This window comes from Branchiostoma lanceolatum, chromosome 11, assembly GCF_035083965.1.
Source record: "Branchiostoma lanceolatum isolate klBraLanc5 chromosome 11, klBraLanc5.hap2, whole genome shotgun sequence".
Taxonomy (NCBI): domain Eukaryota; kingdom Metazoa; phylum Chordata; class Leptocardii; order Amphioxiformes; family Branchiostomatidae; genus Branchiostoma; species Branchiostoma lanceolatum.
Window position 1 is genome coordinate 14007127 of NC_089732.1, and position 19395 is coordinate 14026521.

At 41.8% G+C, this 19395-nt stretch overlaps 1 protein-coding gene and 1 pseudogene across 2 annotated transcripts in view; one reads left to right on the plus strand and one right to left on the minus strand.

Annotated features, from left to right (window-relative positions):
- LOC136444969 (putative ferric-chelate reductase 1) overlaps positions 1–11900 on the plus strand; it is a 39196-nt gene extending 27296 nt beyond the window's left edge. Inside the window, exons 10-18 of one of the 2 annotated variants that reach the window (XM_066442772.1) lie at positions 5063–5179; positions 6172–6287; positions 6731–6820; positions 7405–7467; positions 7610–7650; positions 7849–7907; positions 9693–9854; positions 10310–10398; positions 11270–11900. In XM_066442772.1, the coding sequence (XP_066298869.1) occupies positions 5063–5179; positions 6172–6287; positions 6731–6820; positions 7405–7467; positions 7610–7650; positions 7849–7907; positions 9693–9854; positions 10310–10398; positions 11270–11365 (833 nt within the window). In that variant the 3' untranslated portion in view covers positions 11366–11900. The remainder of the gene's footprint in view (positions 1–5062; positions 5180–6171; positions 6288–6730; positions 6821–7404; positions 7468–7609; positions 7651–7848; positions 7908–9692; positions 9855–10309; positions 10399–11269) is intronic. The other variant, XM_066442774.1, reaches the window with a different exon arrangement.
- A 306-nt stretch (positions 11901–12206) lies between these two features.
- On the minus strand, positions 12207–16113 carry LOC136444282 (serum paraoxonase/arylesterase 1 pseudogene; annotated as a pseudogene).
- Positions 16114–19395: the final 3282 nt, after the last annotated feature.

The window sequence follows — 19395 nt, forward strand, 5'->3', positions numbered from 1 at the left end:
TACCGGTGAGAATGTCATCGTCGAAGTGACCGGGAAAAGCGATGGATTCGTCGCCATAGGGTTTTCCCGTGACACAACAATGGTGAGTTTTCTTGTACATGTATTACATAATACTCTAGTTTCCTTTCATTTCAGTCCTCGTCGACATGTACTCTCACGCCATTAAGCTCTCGCGAGACATGTGCGAAACACACGAGAACGAGGACAATGTTGCTTGGCCAATGCTCAGTACAACTGAGGCGAGAAAAGTACGGCAAGAGGCATATGAATCCACTGTTTTCTGCTGCTGTAGTAGTCGAAACATCCTGAAGCCGCATTTAGTCTTTCCTTAGTCCTTTCTACTTGGTCCGGTTCATCCCGAGCTTCCTAAGCTTATGTATTGCATAATGTTTGCGACATTTGGTCAGCTTTCACCCTGACATTTTTTGTGGGTAAGATAAACAAGGTTAAACGTATTGAAGCATAACTAGAAAATTGGAAAATTATCGAGTTGACAGCCCAAGTAATGAGAAATGAGGAGGAATGAGAAATCTACCCCTTCCGTGACGCTACTTAGTACAGATAGAACACGTGACTCGGCGAGCAGTTCATCATGTGTTGCAAAAAGTTTATATCGCCCCCGTCTCTATCTATTTACCTTTCAGGCTGATGACGACATGTACGAGTGTGTGCGTCACCCGGACGGTAACATCGAGCTCTTCTCCAGCTACTCTACAGGACATACCAGGCCGACTAGAGAGGCCTCAAATGTGAGTCAGAAGGATTCTGTGTGTTTTTGTGCTAGATACCATCCACACACTATGCAAAACATAGTAGTCCTATCCTTGGTGCTGAACACCATCCACACTCTATCCATACACCACTTGATAACGTTCTATATTCCTATCCCTGGTGCTAAACACCATTCACACGTTTACACACTTTATTTTACAAAACCGGGAAAACCTGTCCTCGGTGCTGAACACCATCCGCATTCTATCCAAACACCACTGGATAACGTTCTATATTCCTATCCCTGGTGCTAAACACCATCCACACGTGTACACACTTTATTTTACAAAACCAGGAAACACTGTCCTTGGTGCTGAACACCTTCTTCGTAATATCAAAACACAACTAGATAAACCTGTTCTAATGCTGAACACCATCTACACTCTATGATTAACCAGGAAATCCTGTCCTTGGTGCTGAACACCATCAGCACAATTTTCATACACAACTGGATAAACCTGTCCCTGGGGCTGAACACCATCCACACATTATTCATACACAACTGGATGAAGTTCGATAAACCTATCCCTTGTGCTTAACACAATCCACACGTGTACACACGTTAAGAAACCGGCAAACCCTGTCCTTGGAGCTGAACACCATCCACACTCTATCCATACACCGCTGGATAACGTTCTATATTCCTATCCCTGGTGCTAAACACCATCCACACGTGTACACACTTTATTTTACAAAGCCAGGAAACACTGTCCTTGGTTCTGAACACCATCTACACACAATCCATACAAAACTGAATAAACATGTCCTTGGTGCTGATCAACATCCAGACAAAATCCATACAAAACTGAATAGACCTGTCCCTGATGCTGAACACCATCTGCACAGTATCCATACACAACTGTCCCTGGTGCTGAACACCATCCGCACACAATCCGTACACAACTCAATAAACCTGTCCCTGGTGCTGAACACCATCCACATACTATTCACACACTACGGGATTAACTTACATCCCTGGTGCTTCACTATCCACATGATATTCATACACAACTGGATTAACCTATATCCCTGGCGCTGAACACCATCCACACACTATACAAAACCTACAAACCCTGTCCTTGGTGCTGAACAACATCCACACACATTCACAGACATGCATTAAACTTTCCAGTAATTTCATCGTCAAATGCAAAGAAAACAAACATGTTTAGATATGATTTACGCATAGCTGGTGAATTGAGCATTCCTTGGTGCTGAATACAATCCACACAGAAGAACACATTTGCTAACGGTGTTTAATCAAATATATTACATCTTGCCCATGTTTAACATTGACTTTTACAATAGACCAATACTTTCGTCTATTTCTCTATCTATTATAGTTAAGAGTTGGCAATGTACAGATGACGTATAGCAATAGTTTACACTAGTCTCCCTAGTTACACTAACGGACCTGTCCTTGGTGCTGATCACCATCCACGTAAATCAAATACACTCCTACTATACTCACAGCACATCTAGGTCAAGAGGCCATTCCCTACTCCTGGTTGGCGTTTGGTTCAATTCTGTTGCTAAGTTCTTACGTCCCTTCAAGTTTTTTTTTTCCATTTTCGTTCAGTCCGGAGTGAGTAATGTGCTTGCTTGTAGGTGCTTTGTTAGCCTAAAGGACCTGTCCTTGGTGCTGATTGCTATCGATGTAAAACAAACACCCCGATTGATAGCATATCTAGCTCAAGAGACGCATTGTTGATGGTGAAGTCATGATAATGTGGTTGCTATTGGAACTACAGAATTAGATAATTCTCACCTGCCAGGTAGCTCGTGCCACTTGACGTGCTTTTCAGCACCAAGGAGTCAGCCGTGATCTTCACCCAAAGACCCCTCCTTCACTGGACGTATCGTCCCTCGTACTCTGGTATGCCCTCGGGATGGGGGGACGACAGGGAGGACGTCTCCACCCTGCCTCACTCCTGTTTCTTAAGCCTTTTCACTGTTGCACTTATGCTGTCTCCTTCTTCCCCCAGGCTTTTCCCTCCTTCTGATCCACAACCAGAAGCTAGATTTCTTCACTTCCTTTACCTTCTACCTAATCTGAGATTTTTTCCTCAATTTTCTTACAGTTCGGAGTAAGTAATGTGGAGGTGGCGTACAGCAATGGTTTGCTGTCCTGCCGGTTCCACCGTGCTGTTCGGCAGACAGCCCGGGCAGGTGCAGGAGCTGACCAGTACTTCGACCTCGGCAACTCTTCCTACCACATCTTCCTGGCTGTCGGACCTACACAAGTTCAGTCTGGTGAGTTAAAACGTCTTCTATTTCTAGACACACAGCTATCAAAGCTAATTCAGCTCTGAGGAAAATGTAGATACCATTCCAACTTTGAAGGGTTGCTTTGACAGTTGGAAACACAATGTTATGGTTTTCAAGTGAAAGGTTGCCTAGTAAAGTTAATTATTATATTGATTTTGTAGCTTTTTTACACTTATCTGGATCACTTTTCTATATCTGACAGCGTTTTCTTCAAAAACCTGTGAGAAAAATACAGGAGTTTTCAAAACTTGAGACGTCAATTAATATGCAAATGATTCCTATCGTCTGCTCTAATCTCATTCTATTGGTCTTGGAGCCAGACGGAAAGAAATCCCCTACAGAGGATAATCCATTTATGATGTTGGGATGAGAGTTGGAGTCAGGCTTTTTGCAAGTGGAAAAATTATAACGTAGAGTGAACAGTCAGTGAACACAACAACAGAAGAACCAAAATATCTAATCTACTGTAAGATTTTATATGTGTCATTGCTGTTTAGTGAGACTTCTTCTTTGTGGACTTTTTTTCACTTACCAAGCAGAGGTTCGGCTCCGGTTAGTCAAACGGCCGAGAAGAAAACGAAACAAAATGGAAAGCGCCTGAAAAGACTTATCTCCAAGCAGATCTACACGGTGCACCGAAAATCCTATATGCTAGTCAGATAAGCTCCAGTCAGCCAGATAAGCTCCAGGCCGCACCATATAGATCTGCTTGGAGATTATGAAAAGACGTCAAAAACAAGCCGGAGCTGAAACTATGCTTGGAGGGTATGCAATGTACAGTTTTGCGTTGTAGATACGTTTCGCGATTCTAGTACATCTATCATAATGATTTCTCGTAAAGTAAATATTACATTTCTAAACAATATGGCGTTGGTTGTTACCAGTTTAACCATTCACAAAATCTCTAAGAGACTGATTTCTTCTTGTTCCGGTGCTGTAACGTTGGGTAACATAAATTCGGGATTTTTCCGATAATGGTTGACTGAAATCAATCTAGCAGAACAATAAACCATCCTTTTTTTCTATTATTCTGTCAGTATCATATACTATCTTTGCACTAATCATATATATGGTAGATTTTGTCTCTAGTCGTGCTGACACCATAATATTTCAACTTGAATCTACCGTCCGCCGCACGCACAATGACAGTGTTGTCGGACAGGGGGGCACATTAATTCGGGAGAGAAGATTCGTCTTGAATATCTTACCGCTAATCACATTTTATACAGCAGCTATTCGTTCCATCCTTGGCTTGAGGAGAGTGCTATGGATATAGACGTGTCCAAGTAAAAAAAAATACACGAAAAAACGGCCGCACCGCACACATCAGGCCTTTGCTAGCATCCCGTTTGTTGAGTGGGTTGAACGTCACTCAAAGTCGATCCCCACCGTCATGGCAACGTGTACATTATTCATGGCAAGTTAGCCGGATGCCGTAGCAATGGTTATACTACTATGTCCATGTGTTCCTTGTTATGTTAGGAGCAAACTTTGAGGAAAATATCGTCTTCAGTCCACTATCACACGCAACATTTAGACAAAAAAGTGTTCCTCACAAACCTTTTGTCGTCTGCTTGACGACATGATTCTGGGTAACAATATGGCGGCGGGAAAATACACGTGCCGTAGGTTGTAGCAACAAAGAGGAGTTTTGATGATTGATCACACTTAGAATCCAGTTGCAGGTTAGCAAAAGAGATTGTAATAAGTTCTCTTGTAAATAATTGTGTTGAGCAGGCAGGAGATGTGACATTTGTCTTATAAACCAGCGAACAACCGTGCAGTGTGAGTCTCCCACGAAGCCCCCAGACTCTGTCAATAAGGGACGGAGAGTTTTTGACGTCGCCAACTTCTAATGCATGGTTATCGAAGCTTTTCAGGCAGTGTTCTGAATGTGTTAGCCTGTCAAGTTTGCATTTCTAGTGGTATTACTGATGTTGCATCTAGCACATATCCCTAGATACCCCGTTTTCGAAAAATCCCGAATTTAAGTACCCCACGAATTTATGTTACCCAACGTTAGATGGTTCAGTGCAGATCAGGCGTCACACCAGCCGAGCGTACTCCGACCAACCCGTGGACGTGACCAGTATCAGTCTGGTTGCCGCAGCTGGTGTACCCCTCTTCGTCAAGCTACATGGTACGCCACTCACCGTATTTCTCATAAGCTATTCTTTATGGAAATATGTAATTGCTTCGGTATTATTCCACGTCAATTGATGTTAGTTTAGGTGTATTTTGATATCACCAGGAAAAAAAACCTGATACATAATTGTGACATTCGTGAATAATTTCATCAGGTTGGTAAGTCACTGAATAAAAAATACTCTTTTACACAACCAAGTGATTTATTCCACCGACGTTTTGGTCACCATCTTCAAGGCAATTCTGACTGGTTCACATAGCAATGCAGCACAGGTGTTGCTGCTTATACATATTAATGAGATGCAATCCAAAACGCAAAGTATTTACATATGTACAATCACAGGGGATGACATCAATATGCGGTCCCAAACATACAGAAGTGTAACACATATCATTAATATGTATAGGCAGCAACACCTGTGCTGCATTGCTATGTGAATCAGTCAGAATTGCCTTGAAGAGGGTGACAGATGGTCACCGAACCGTCGGTGGAATAAATCTCTTGTTGTGTAAGAAGAGTCTTTTTTATTCATAATTGTGACATTGCAGTTTTGGTCTTCTTTCTTGATATCAAAGAGTAAGAATATTTCTTATGTAACAACTTTTATGGCGTCAGCAACATAATCAACGATTATGGTTGGTGTAGATTTGTCATGAAAATTTATCTTTAAAGGCAGACTACACTTAATTTCGTAAAGCATACCGCAGTATGTTGAATATACAACTAAGACCAGTTCTTACTTGTTTTACACTAGTCCATCATAGATTAGCGTTTTTACAACGTTAACATTTGAAATTCGCGGTGTGGTGATGTTATACTGGCGATGTCCAACGACATTTGACCTTTGTGACGTCAGATCTCGAGTACTAGTCAGCCCAAGACAGTCGCAAACCGCAGGTCACCCTAGAACGCATAATTGCGCTATTGCAAAACGCTTACGATCTATGATGATGATTTTGGTCTAATGTTTCTATCATGTTTTTCAGCTGGCTTCATGATAAGTGCTTGGATGTTCACCGTCAGTATCGGAGCCGTGTTGGCGCGCTTTTACAAACCCATGTGGCCTAACAGTACCTGGTGTGGAGTCAAGATCTGGTTCGCTGTAAGTACACACTGCAATACTAACAATAGTCGCTAGAGGACGCCCACCTCCATGAAATACACGGATGATTATCTCCATGAAAAAATGGGGGTATAGCTTTTGGCTGTTTGTCTGTGAGTGTGTGCGCGTATCCGGTGCAATATCTTAAAAGAACCTCTGGATGGATTGCATGTTAGTAGGTGTTGTGACCCTGGCGATGGTCAAAGTGATTTTGTATTATATTGGGCCTCTTAGTAGCCGACCTTGCTGTTCAATCTGTCGCTTTGTTTTGATTGTGTCGTAATTGGTGTAAACTACTCACCACAGTACACAGTACAGTCTCTTTTCCTTTCAAAATTGTTGATTCCAAGTCAACCAAAAACATTAGTAGAGGATATGTTGGCATCTGAACTTCTTTTGTATGTAAATAGAATGTCTGGAAAATATCAGATTTCTGGTTTCAGGTTCACCGTGCTGTTATGACCCTAACAGTACTCATGGCCATCGCTGCGTTTGTCCTCATATTTGTCTTCAAAGAGTGGACCTTCGTCACGGTATGTCTCCGGTATAACCAACTCTAAATAAATACCATTAGTATAGGTATCGAATATACTTTTTTTTATTTTGGTAAACTTTATACTTGGTCTAAATTTCGTATTCCTTTCCAACTTTTCAGTCCCTAACGATTGCTTGCAGTGAATAATTGTTGGAACTTAAGAACATTAACATGTGCCCTGTATGGGCTGTGTAATTCTATGGTTTTTTTGGCGACGCCTCAGGGGCGTGCCTAATAGTATATATATTGTGTGCAGTTTGCAAGAATTCTAGGAATTGCACAGAAATGTGTCCACAGGAATGTAGGGCCATAACTCAAGAATGCCTGGATAGATTGCCTTCATATTTGGTAGGTGAGTAGGTCTTTGTGAGATCTCGAGATGATTGGATTTTGGGCCCCCTAGCAATTTTAGAGAGAAGGTGATGATCTGCATATGATTTATGCAAGTGAGGTCCTTATCTGCATGTGGGCTAAAAGATATAGCAGAGACCACCGTCGCCATGGCAACATCTTTTTACGTTGCCAATCTTGTTAAAGACGTAACATTGTCTTTTCTCTCTTTTATTTTTTTCTCGATAACAGGGTTCTAATAACACCATACACGCCGTTATGGGCATCATTGTGACTAGTCTTGGTGTCATTCAGGTAATTTTTTTATTTGATTACCTGATCCTTCCTTGAAAACAAATTTAACGTCAAACTCTCTTTGAAAAACACTGCAATTTGATTTCTTACAATGCTAAAGGGTTACATTCATGTGTTCGTAACAAAAGATATTTTTCTACAGCCATTCATGGCGCTTTGTCGTCCGGGACCGGAAGCACCAAAGTAAGTGACTTAAACATCATTTTGATAGTTTGTGTGTTTTAGAACTGATCTTTTTATCAAAACATCTAAGGCTAATTCGAAAGAGGTGAATGTCATCCCTTGCGTATCATCACATCGTATCATCACATATGTATGCAAATGAGAGGAAAGAATTTCGAGTCTTTTTTTTCTTTGTTAAGCGGTAAGTTTCTTTTTCAGTCGCGTCGTGTTCAACTGGTTTCACTGGGGGTTCGGAACGGCGGCAAGGATAATGGCCAGTATGTACAATTTGTTTTCAAACAGAAGCTAATATCTCTAACGCCGTGTGTTCATTGAATGCTGAATAACCATGTTATATTGTATTGCTTTATATTTGTTGACTGTTTCAAAATTTTATCCAGTTGCTTGAGTAATTAAGGTATTGTCTAAAGGTGGATGAGGAATTTTGGGATGTTTTCGAAAAAAACCCTTTCTTAAGCTTTATAACCCTTCCTCAACCTTAATTTTTTCAGGTAGTACCTTATAGCAAGGTGATAATTTTTGCAAATTAGTATGATGCAGTGTTCTCGCCAGCGCCCGTCCTCCCGTCATTTGACGGGTTTTTGTCGCTCTTGACGGACAAAATTTTTGCCCAACCCGTCATTTTTAATGGACAAAAATCGGTGTGTAAAGATATTTAGACAGAGTTTAGAATTTTGCAAAAACTCCAGAGGATCACCGGAAGTTAGCGACGAGGGCGATCTAGATCATTTCTAATGCCCGCCGGCGACAACCCCAGCCACACACAAAGAGCGCCGTGGTCACGGTGGTGGATATTTGGTGGCCGCCGAAAACTTGGCGTCATGCGCCGCCCTCCCCACAGTTTTGGCTGGTCGCATCGGGCTGGCGTTTATTTCTGTTTTGTCCCTCTCGGTTCACCGTCAGTTATTGTTATCAAAGAAGCCTAAAAATTCAGAAATATCCCCATAGCTATCAGGCTTTCTGTAATCTGTAAAACATTATTAAAGTTTCAAGCCGCGGCGGCTGAGTTGCATGCGTTTTTTTCCCGTAAGAAATGGTAAACAGGCGTCAGATATTCTATTCCACCAATCAAAGTGCTCGTCTCCGTCGCGTCAAGAAAAACCGACCAATGACATGCGAGTCTCGCTACTCGCGTGATTTCAGCTAAGAGTGAATTTGCGAGATGTTAGGGGAATGGCGGGGATCGCAAGGATCGCACGACGAAGCGGCTGTTGGAAGGCTTGAATCGACAATTTTTGAAGACATTCAGTGCAGTTACCGGAGAAATTAACCGTGGAAAACATGGGAGAAAAAAATGGACGTCTTTATGGCGTTCTTTCTCAAAGTAGGGTGTCAAATTCCTCATTATGTTCAATAATTACAGGGAGCATATGGGACAAGTGTTGAAAAATTTTATTTTTGCCGACTTATTCTGCGTGTATTATTTGTAGGACGTAGATACGTAATAAAGTTTTGTTGAGCTTGATTTTCTTTGCCGATTGTATACAACATAGAAATGTAGCTTGTGTGTGAACATTCGATCTTACCGCGATGACGGCACGCCTCCCCCCAAAATTACGCCTGAAACCCTTGTGTAATTTTTCACCGAAAGAGATGTTATTAAACTAAGCTTATTCTACCAGGAAATTTGCCCCTCAAAATGCAGGAAATAGCGTTTCAGAGGGTCTAGATTCCAAAATTTTCCGGGGGAGAATACCCCCGAACCCCCCTAGGATGGTCACGCCTCCGGCGCGACGCCTCGCGCCTTCGGCGCTCGATATGTTCTTCCCTCCAGCAAAATTGAAATGACGGGTAAAAATTTCAGGCTGGCGAGAACACTGGTATGATGTCATGATTACGTCATTAAGATTTATAAAGCCGCACCCCTTTTTTAGAAAAAAAAACGCTCTCCTTGGCTTGTGCTTTGATGTTTATCAATATAACTTTGCAGGGATGTACATGACTGTAATACTTAAAGAATGACGCGTGCCTACGAGTATATTTTTAAATATCGATTTTTGGCGATTTTTGTTGTTGTTACATTTCGTTTACATTCCCGCTAGTTGTGGTGATGTTCCTGGGCTTGGGCTTCCCCTTCCTGGGTCTGCCGGCTGCAGCCACGTACGTCATGGCCGCCTGGGTGGCGTGGCAGGCTCTGTCAGAAATCTTCCTGGAGCAGGAGGCCAACCTCAAGTGTTGTGGTCAAAACAAGGAAAATGAGAAAGGTAAGATCGTCTTTGCTTTTTTCATGTTTTTTCTAATGCTAAGGTCACAATTGGAAAAAGGGGCTCTGCTTGGTAGTTCACGGGCGGTTTTTTGGGGGGAGGGGGTTGGGGACTTTCGGGCGTGACTCCTACGTGGCCCAGTGGGGCACCCTGTGGCTACCGGGCTATTTGTGGGCACGGCCGGGGAGCTGGAAGTTTTTAACACGGAGTTAAAATCAACGTGGGACCCGGTAACAAACAGAAGCCGTGAGCTACTCGTGAGAACACCGAGAGTTCCCACCGGGACAAATTTGTGTCTTCGAGGCCCGGGACTACACCCACTAATTATGATGACACCGGTGCAATTGTGGCCTAAGCATAACTTGGCTTTTTAGTTCCCACGCAATAGTTTTTGCATTCAAAATTAATTGTAGATAGATGTAAAAGAGAGGATGAAGATGGTATACCTGTTTCAGCATCACCCGACCATGATGAAATAGAGATGGAAAATAAGAAGGGTGCCAGATCTGTTGACCTGAACCCTGAACCAAAGACATCCAACCCGGTAAGCTATCATATACAATGTATTACATATTACCATAAAACCAGGCCTTATGGACCAATCGTAAGCCCTCATTTATTCGTTACACAATTATAGTCATAAGAATTGGTTAACGAAGAATAAATCGTGTATTTGTCATCGGCCTTTTTGCAAACTTGTAGAAATGATGGTATTTTAAGTCTACATATGTCAGTGTCAGTTTGAATTAAAACTATGTCTAAAGATTGACAATTATTCTTGGTGGATGGTCTTGTCGACTCATGTGTAGGATCCTAAGTCTACAATGTAGCAAATGTTTATCTATTATGCTGCTTATCAAATTATGTAAATTCTCACAGCATTGGCGTCCTTCCGAAATACACATATTATATGTATCTTAGTAACCAATTACGTTAGCAGTTAGAAAAACTTTCCAGGCTACGTTAGAACATCATCACGTCAAACAATTTCAAACATCGGGACTCTCGGTGAATAAAAAGACTCTTTTTACACAACCAAGAGATTTATTCCACCGACGTTTCGACCATCTGTCACCTTCTTCAAGGCAATTCTAACTGGTTCACATAGCAATACAGCACAGGTGTTGCTGCTTATACATAATGAGATGCATTCCCAAACGCAAATTATTTACATATGTACAATCAAAGGAGATGACATCACTATGCGGTCCCAAACGTACAGAAGTGTAACACATACACAACTATCGATCAAAAAACAATGAAACGATTATCATCTATTTCTCTTAAGGATGCTAAGAAATATATGATAATCGTTGCATTGTTTTTTGATCGATTGTTGTTTGGTTGTGTAAAAAGAGTCTTTTTATTCATTTACTCCTTTGCATATATTGACGCTTGTGTTTTATTCTGTGCAGCCTGGTTCGGCCTTTAAGAGCGGTTTCCTGGCAGTCTACCTGCTTGTCCTGACTGGGTTCGCAGCCGCCATGTTCACTTTCATCGCAATGCTCTAGAAGTGTTGTCACCATCGCCTTGCGATTTGTTTTTGGAGAACAAGTTCTTTATTCTTCGTGTTATCGTATATAGGAAAAATTCTTTGAATAATTCCGACGCCAGAAATGTCCATCATAAAAACTGTCTAATGAATTTTCCAAATATTACATGTATTTTGCGTAAAGTAGGTGAACCAATCGTTCGAAATAATCAAAAATGAATTCCTATTAATTTTCTTATAAAGTTCCTAATAAATGCATACATTCTATAGATAGATTATGATTAAACTGCATAATACTTAAGGCGGATGCTACTTTTATGCAAATACCATATCAAAAGTATAATATTAAGTAATGCTTTTAAAATTGTGTTTTGTTACATATTGTGTATTGTTACATATTAAATGATAAAAGGCTCTTTATCAATCAAAAATCAAAATGCAATAGGTTTAGTAGCTCAAGAAGACAAGGAGGGAATAAACAGACTATGTATAGTGTAGACTTACTTTCTTCTATATCGCAGAAACAAGAACAGTAAAAACCACTCTGGAGTATATTTTTTTGTGTGTGTCAGTGTGTGCGTGAGCGTATGTACGTGTGTATGTGTGTGTGTCTGTGCACATGTGTGTGAGAGAGAGTGTGCGAGTGCAAGTGTATGTGTGTGTGTGTGTGTATGTGTGTGTGTGTGTGTGTGTGTGTGTGCATGTGTATGTATATATGTGTGTTGTTTTCCGCATACTTTGGCCACCATAGCTCTTAGCGGTATTGTCATCTGTCATCAAATGGGTCCAACTGTGTCAAGATAAATGACACTCAATGACTGAAAAACAATCTGAGGGCACGGTAACTTACATAGGAAACCTTACAGGGGAACGTCGACTGTACAGTGCATGAGTTTGTGGTTGGCAGTGCCGATCAGTAGCTGTTTGTTGTGGTAGCAGCCTACGGTGGACCCCCATAACCCTGACCGCCCGTCGTCAGAGTACACCTCGGTGATCCTCGCGTCCTTCTCCGCCGGGTTCTCAACCCGCAGCACCTGGGAGCCACACGGGCGGGACGCGTTCTGGAAATGCTCGGCAAGCTGAATCGGTTTGGGATGGGCTCCTACCCACAAATCTCCGGACTTCGCATCGACGAATACATTGTCGACAGCCGTGTGTAGTGAGATGTCGTGACTACGTCGTAAAGTGTCGTCTTCCTGTCGGTGATAAACACTTACGACACCCGTGTTGGAGTCAGCCACATACACGAGGTTACCGTCGGGGGATAGGTTGACGCCGTTTGCAGTTCGAAAACCGTCGGCTACGATGGTAGCTTCTCCACCGTCATAGTAGACAACGTTAGACCACGGGAAAATAACTTCTTCGGCTGCAAACTTAACCTAAACCAAAAACAACTCATGCGGACTTGTATATACGCACAAGTGTGACAGGGGCTTTAGCATTGAAATGATCCTTTTTTTACTAGCTTAGGAGATAAATGTATGGGCGAAAACAAAACGCAATAATTTTTTATACCTAGTATGGCTCAACATATTGTTTTTGTTCACGTTCTTCTTCTTCTTCTTCTTCTCCTGCCAAGTCTTCAAATGGAATCTACTCCGTCATTTTTGGGCCAAACGACCTGAAATTTGGCATGTAGGTAAAGATGGCAAATACCCTTAGGTGCTTTTTCATTTCTTTCGAAACAGGCCTTAAAATCATTTTTATTGAGGTTTTTTGGGTCATTTTTAGACAATTTTTATATTTTGGGCTCCTGTGCCCTGGTATTGCTAGCAAGTGACCTGAAATTCGGTACAAGGGTGCCTTGAACATGTCCCTACAGGATTTCAATCACAATTCTGGTGTACATCACTTCAGAATGCTTCATTTTGGGGACTTTTGGACCCATTTTCAGACCAAAAACAGGCCAAAAGTGGTATCCACGTTCCATGTTCTATTTGCTGCTGGCCAAGGAATCCATGTTCTATCTAAGGATCCCCGCATTCCATTTGCTACTGGCAAAAGAACACTGTTCTATTTAGGTCACCTGAGGTCATATTGCAGGAACACACGCAAGCCTTTGCAGTAAGAAGCTCTTGGGGTCTCGCAGAACTTGTAGAGAGAGTTTTTGTACGGGTGATTTTGGAACAGTCCATTTATGCATCAGGAGGGAGATTGTCGAAGTATAATGCTCTCGCAAATGTTGCCTTTCTACATGCAGTTAATATTTCGATTTGCCCAGGTGTTATTTTGGGACAGCCCACTTCTTGCATGGGGAGGAGTATGGCTAAACATGCTGTATTTGCTTTATGTCACTTGATGGGTATATAGTGGCCGTCATTTGCTTTAAGAGCAAATTCAGCATATTTCACTTCGCCCCCCCCCCATGCAATAATTGATCTTTTGACGAAATGGACCATCCAAAAATTCCATCTAAACACAAGAAGACTTGTCCCAAGATCTATTTATTCTTCATCTACATTCATTAACATGCTTGAACATATGCAAAGATACACAACAATACTATACACTACATATAAAAGTACAATACTATACATCACCCTGGAAAAATGCGCAAACATGCACTATGCAAATATACAAAACTATAACGTTGGGTAACATAAATTCGCGGGGTACTTAAATTCACGATTTTGAAACTTTGAGAGGCGCTTGTGAAGTATTACTTCCTGGGTCAAAGGTTGTTGGTGCGGAAAGTGAAACTGCATGCAAACCTGCTCGCAATCGATCAGATCGGCCTACCTCGGCCTAGTGGTATATCATCATCGTTGGTATGGGTTTAATTATAAGTTGTATATAAGTGCGACACAACCAATTCAGAGACGGATTGCATTTTTCTCGTCGTCAAGTCGTGATTTATTAGTGGTTGAAGCCGCCATAATTAAATTTGATGCTCTCGGTGTTATTTTGGGACAGCCCACTTCTTGTATGGGGAGGAGTATGGCTAAACATGCTGTATTTGCTCAGGGGCAAATGACGGCCTTTCTAGACACAGGAAGGACCTACTACATACATGTACTGAACGGGCAAGCCAGCATCTCTGCAAAATGTCGATGTGCATTTATGGCTTCTGTTGTATTGCAGATATGAGAAATCTGTAAAGCTTGCAGAAACAGTAAATATATTACTGTTCATTTCTATAATGCCAACCAATTCCAAAATATACGAAAATGATGTCTGGTTCTATTACAAATGAAGAAGAAATTTTAGCACAGTACATACAGTCTCAGCTACATGGTAAATCGACAAGTTAAAAAAATCACAGCATGCCTAATGTTTTCACAGTAGTTGGTGAACAACAGTCAGTATTTATTGAATTTGGTGAATTAGAAGCTTTCTCACAAGTTTTTTCCACCTAGGGAAAGTATCAACAAATGTTTTCCTACATTATGCTAAACATGTTCTTACTTAAACATTTGTACCTGTGACACTTTTGGACACTAAACATCGGTGATGTACATTTTGTCACATACTGTACCTTTACCTCTCATACAGACTGTCTGTTTGCTTGTTTTTTTAAAGATACGTAAACATGTGCGCTTCGCTTTGTCCATTGATACTGATGTCTTATATTACTTGTAAATGGGCACCATACAACTTTACCACAGTGCAATATTATAAGGACTTTGCCAGTTAAAATCTCTGCTTGTTTGGGTGTAATTCCTCTCTTATTCAGAACGGTATTCGAAAGCAAATGTTATTTTCGACCCTCTTCTTCTGTAAGCTACATAAAGTCAACAAATTATGAAACTACAGAAGAAAGCACTGTAAAGTGCCTTCCCAAGGGCACAACATCGGTGGCATATCAGGGGAGTCGGACCCTGGACCTCTGGGCTCTGGGCCAAACACCATAACCGTTATGGCAACTCGGCACTACTTTCCACAGAGAATGGTACTGAATCAATATCAAAGGATCGATAATACCGTCACATTTGAAGAAAGCTTTATTCTGAAATGACGTCGGTAACATTACATGTAACGTAATTTTGTCATATTTGGCATTGAACTTTGAATTTCCGATGGTTGGAAAACAAATCCTTTAAGGGTGTAGTACCGCTTCAGATCGCTTGGATGGATTATGTAACAAATGAGCACAAATGGTGATATAAAGTGTACGTTACAAGGGTTTGACATGTGAAAATGTTCCCTAGATTTGCATGCAGCGACGCTTAAAGAGAATATGAAATGTGCAGAGCGTTTTGTATCCAGCTGCTGAGAAAATATAATATTCGTGATGACAATTTATAAAAACGACAAAGCAAAGACGCAACGCCCAAACAAGGGTATGAAGAACAATCACAAGGCACCCTATAAGCACGACCATTTCTCCCCTAATCAATGGTTAACATTTGGTCTACAAAAGGTCTGATTAACTAAAGGAAGATAACGTTACATGTATTTAGGTTATTTAAACACTGAGTCATCTATCTCCAACCACTGAAATGGGCGTTTTTCACAAGGCATGTCTGTATCTGTTTACTACCAGCCGGTATAACCGGCCTTAAAGCGAAGCACACTAACTTGATATATAATCTACTAACATAATTCCACCAGGGCACATAATTCTGCCACCCTGAAAAGATACGTCGAATCAGACCAACAACCCAACGTCCCCAGTACAATGCACTCCTACATGTCCTCTAGTGCAGGCCTATTGGGTGCTGCACTAGAGATCTCTCAAACCCACTGTTTTTCAAAGTGGCAGATTTGTGTAACCCGGTGGATTAATGTTAATGGATGTTCACATACTTTCCACAGGCGGGTACACATGCTAACGACCTATAGGCCTGGTCAGACTTTGCCCTGTTTGTGCTACTTTGGGTAGTCCTGTTCATTCTGGTCATCTCACCGGACTTTATACATAGGTATCAGATAAACAAAACCTATACCTTGTTTTCATTAATTCGTGCGATGGGTCATTTTTTGAATGATTCCATTTACAATAGTATGAAACTCCCAAGAAGCCTTTGTGAGAAGTACATGGGCACTTGCTTGAACAGAAAACCAAGATGTCGTGAAATGCCTCTCTCAACCTCATTAAACGATATGACCTACTTACGTCATTACGTCATTGGCCCTATCTTCCGGCTGACCTAAAAGTTGCTTCAACTCTAGATCTTATTTGCATAGTTTCTCGCTCTGGGGAAGACGTGCCGTTCAGAGGTACTCTGCCTATACGAAGAGGGTTATGGCTATGCGGTTGTTGTTGTTTATTAGTCTCTGTTCGGCTGTAGTTAGCCTGGCTAGGTCACAGGCAATATGGAGCCGAGATGGTCCCGAGACTACCGCCCATTTAAACATGCTAGGGTCCGTATCCAGGTCGATGGGTCGTCTTCAGCAAAAACTTTCCGACATTATTCTGGATTCTAACACCGTGAACTGGACTGATATCACCATTCCCGCCCAACCTACCGGCAACATCAGCCAGCAGTGTCAGAAGGATGCTGCACAGTACAGCGCAGATCTGTTGCAAGGGAAGATGTACGCCCTGCAGAGTAAGTGTACTTTGCAAGTTGATGTCAACTTCTCTGAGGCTTGGCTGCAGTTTCTAAAACGAAGGCAACCTGTGTTTATTTACGATTGGCACCACCCTGTTCATTGTTAGACGATTGTGGCAATAAATTCCTCAAGAAATAAATCAAATAGTGCGAATTGTATGGTTAGCGTTCCTTAAGCCCATGTCACACTTGTACGTATATACAAGTCCGCAGAAGTTGCGTATTAACATGTTTTGGGTTTAGGTTCAGTTTGCAGCCGAATAAGTCATTTCTTTGGTTCGATAAGCAGGCCGCACAACGGTAGGTCAAAGTGAAAAACAACTTCCCTCCCTCAAATTTTATTTTAATAAACCAAAGAAATGTTGATGCGCAACTCATACGCACTTGAATATACGCACAAGTGTGACAGGGCCCTTACATCGAATCTTGGACATGGCTGTCATATGTCGACGCGCAAGGTGCTATGTGTTCGTTCGTTCGTTCGTTCACATCCTTTTATTGCCTGGTGTTACGTAGGGCAGGAGGTTTCCTTCAAATCTTTACATGGAGGGGTTGTTAGCCCTTCCACTTTAACGTGCTCTGGGCACCTCCGCAAACTGACTTCCGAAAGACGCAGCGAAGCCCCAAAATTGCTAATTTGTCTTGTGTGAGATTGCTTTGAGATGTAATGTTATAACATGTTTAGCATAGTTTTTCAACTAATCGGATCCAGTTTTTTTGGCTGGGGCCGTATCAGCTTGACGCCCCGTATCTGCTTGATATCCTGTAACCGCTGTTACGACAGATACGACCCCTAGCCAAAAACTAAAAAAAAAAAAAACTGGACCCGATAAGTTGTAAAATCGCTAGTGGGAAAGCCTGCAACGGAGGCTAGGATACTCTCAGGTTTGGGCTTGTCATTGTTGTGTAAAGTGTGAGAATTAGGTCTTTCGATATCGTCTTCCTTATAGCACATAGCAATCCAGAAGATCGTCTAGCCTTGGTAGAGATGATGTCGATGTCGTTTGATCAGAAAAGTGTATTTGTGAGGGTAACGCCGAGGCGTTTATGGCTGGTGGCAACTTGCAGTACAGTTCCTCCTGGGGTTACGGGAGGGATCGGTCGTGTAAGGGCGCGAGTCGTGATGAACGAGTTGAGACGTTGTTTTGTGTTTTTCAATGTTCTTGGTCAACAAATTATGAAACTACAGAAGAAAGCACTGTGATGTAAAGTGCCTTCCCAAGGGCACAACATCGGTGGCATATCAGGGGAGTCGGACCCTGGACCTCTGGGCTCTGGGCCAAACACCATAACCGTTATGGCAACTCGGCACTACTTTCCACAGAGAATGGCACTGAATCAATATCAAAGGATCGATAATACCGTCACATTTGAAGAAAGCTTTATTCTGAAATGACGTCGGTAACATTACATGTAACGTAATTTTGTCATATTTGGCATTGAACTTTGAATTTCCGATGGTTGGAAAACAAATCCTTTAAGGGTGTAGTACCGCTTCAGATCGCTTGGATGGATTATGTAACAAATGAGCACAAATGGTGATATAAAGTGTACGTTACAAGGGTTTGACATGTGAAAATGTTCCCTAGATTTGCATGCAGCGACGCTTAAAGAGAATATGAAATGTGCAGAGCGTTTTGTATCCAGCTGCTGAGAAAATATAATATTCGTGAAGACAATTTATAAAAACGACAAAGCAAAGACGCAACGCCCAAACAAGGGTATGAAGAACAATCACAAGGCACCCTATAAGCACGACCATTTCTCCCCTAATCAATGGTTAACATTTGGTCTACAAAAGGTCTGATTAACTAAAGGAAGATAACGTTACATGTATTTAGGTTATTTAAACACTGAGTCATCTATCTCCAACCACTGAAATGGGCGTTTTTCACAAGGCATGTCTGTATCTGTTTACTACCAGCCGGTATAACCGGCCTTAAAGCGAAGCACACTAACTTGATATATAATCTACTAACATAATTCCACCAGGGCACATAATTCTGCCACCCTGAAAAGATACGTCGAATCAGACCAACAACCCAACGTCCCCAGTACAATGCACTCCTACATGTCCTCTAGTGCAGGCCTATTGGGTGCTGCACTAGAGATCTCTCAAACCCACTGTTTTTCAAAGTGGCAGATTTGTGTAACCCGGTGGATTAATGTTAATGGATGTTCACATACTTTCCACAGGCGGGTACACATGCTAACGACCTATAGGCCTGGTCAGACTTTGCCCTGTTTGTGCTACTTTGGGTAGTCCTGTTCATTCTGGTCATCTCACCGGACTTTATACATAGGTATCAGATAAACAAAACCTATACCTTGTTTTCATTAATTGGTGCGATGGGTCATTTTTTGAATGATTCCATTTACAATAGTATGAAACTCCCAAGAAGCCTTTGTGAGAAGTACATGGGCACTTGCTTGAACAGAAAACCAAGATGTCGTGAAATGCCTCTCTCAACCTCATTAAACGATATGACCTACTTACGTCATTACGTCATTGGCCCTATCTTCCGGCTGACCTAAAAGTTGCTTCAACTCTAGA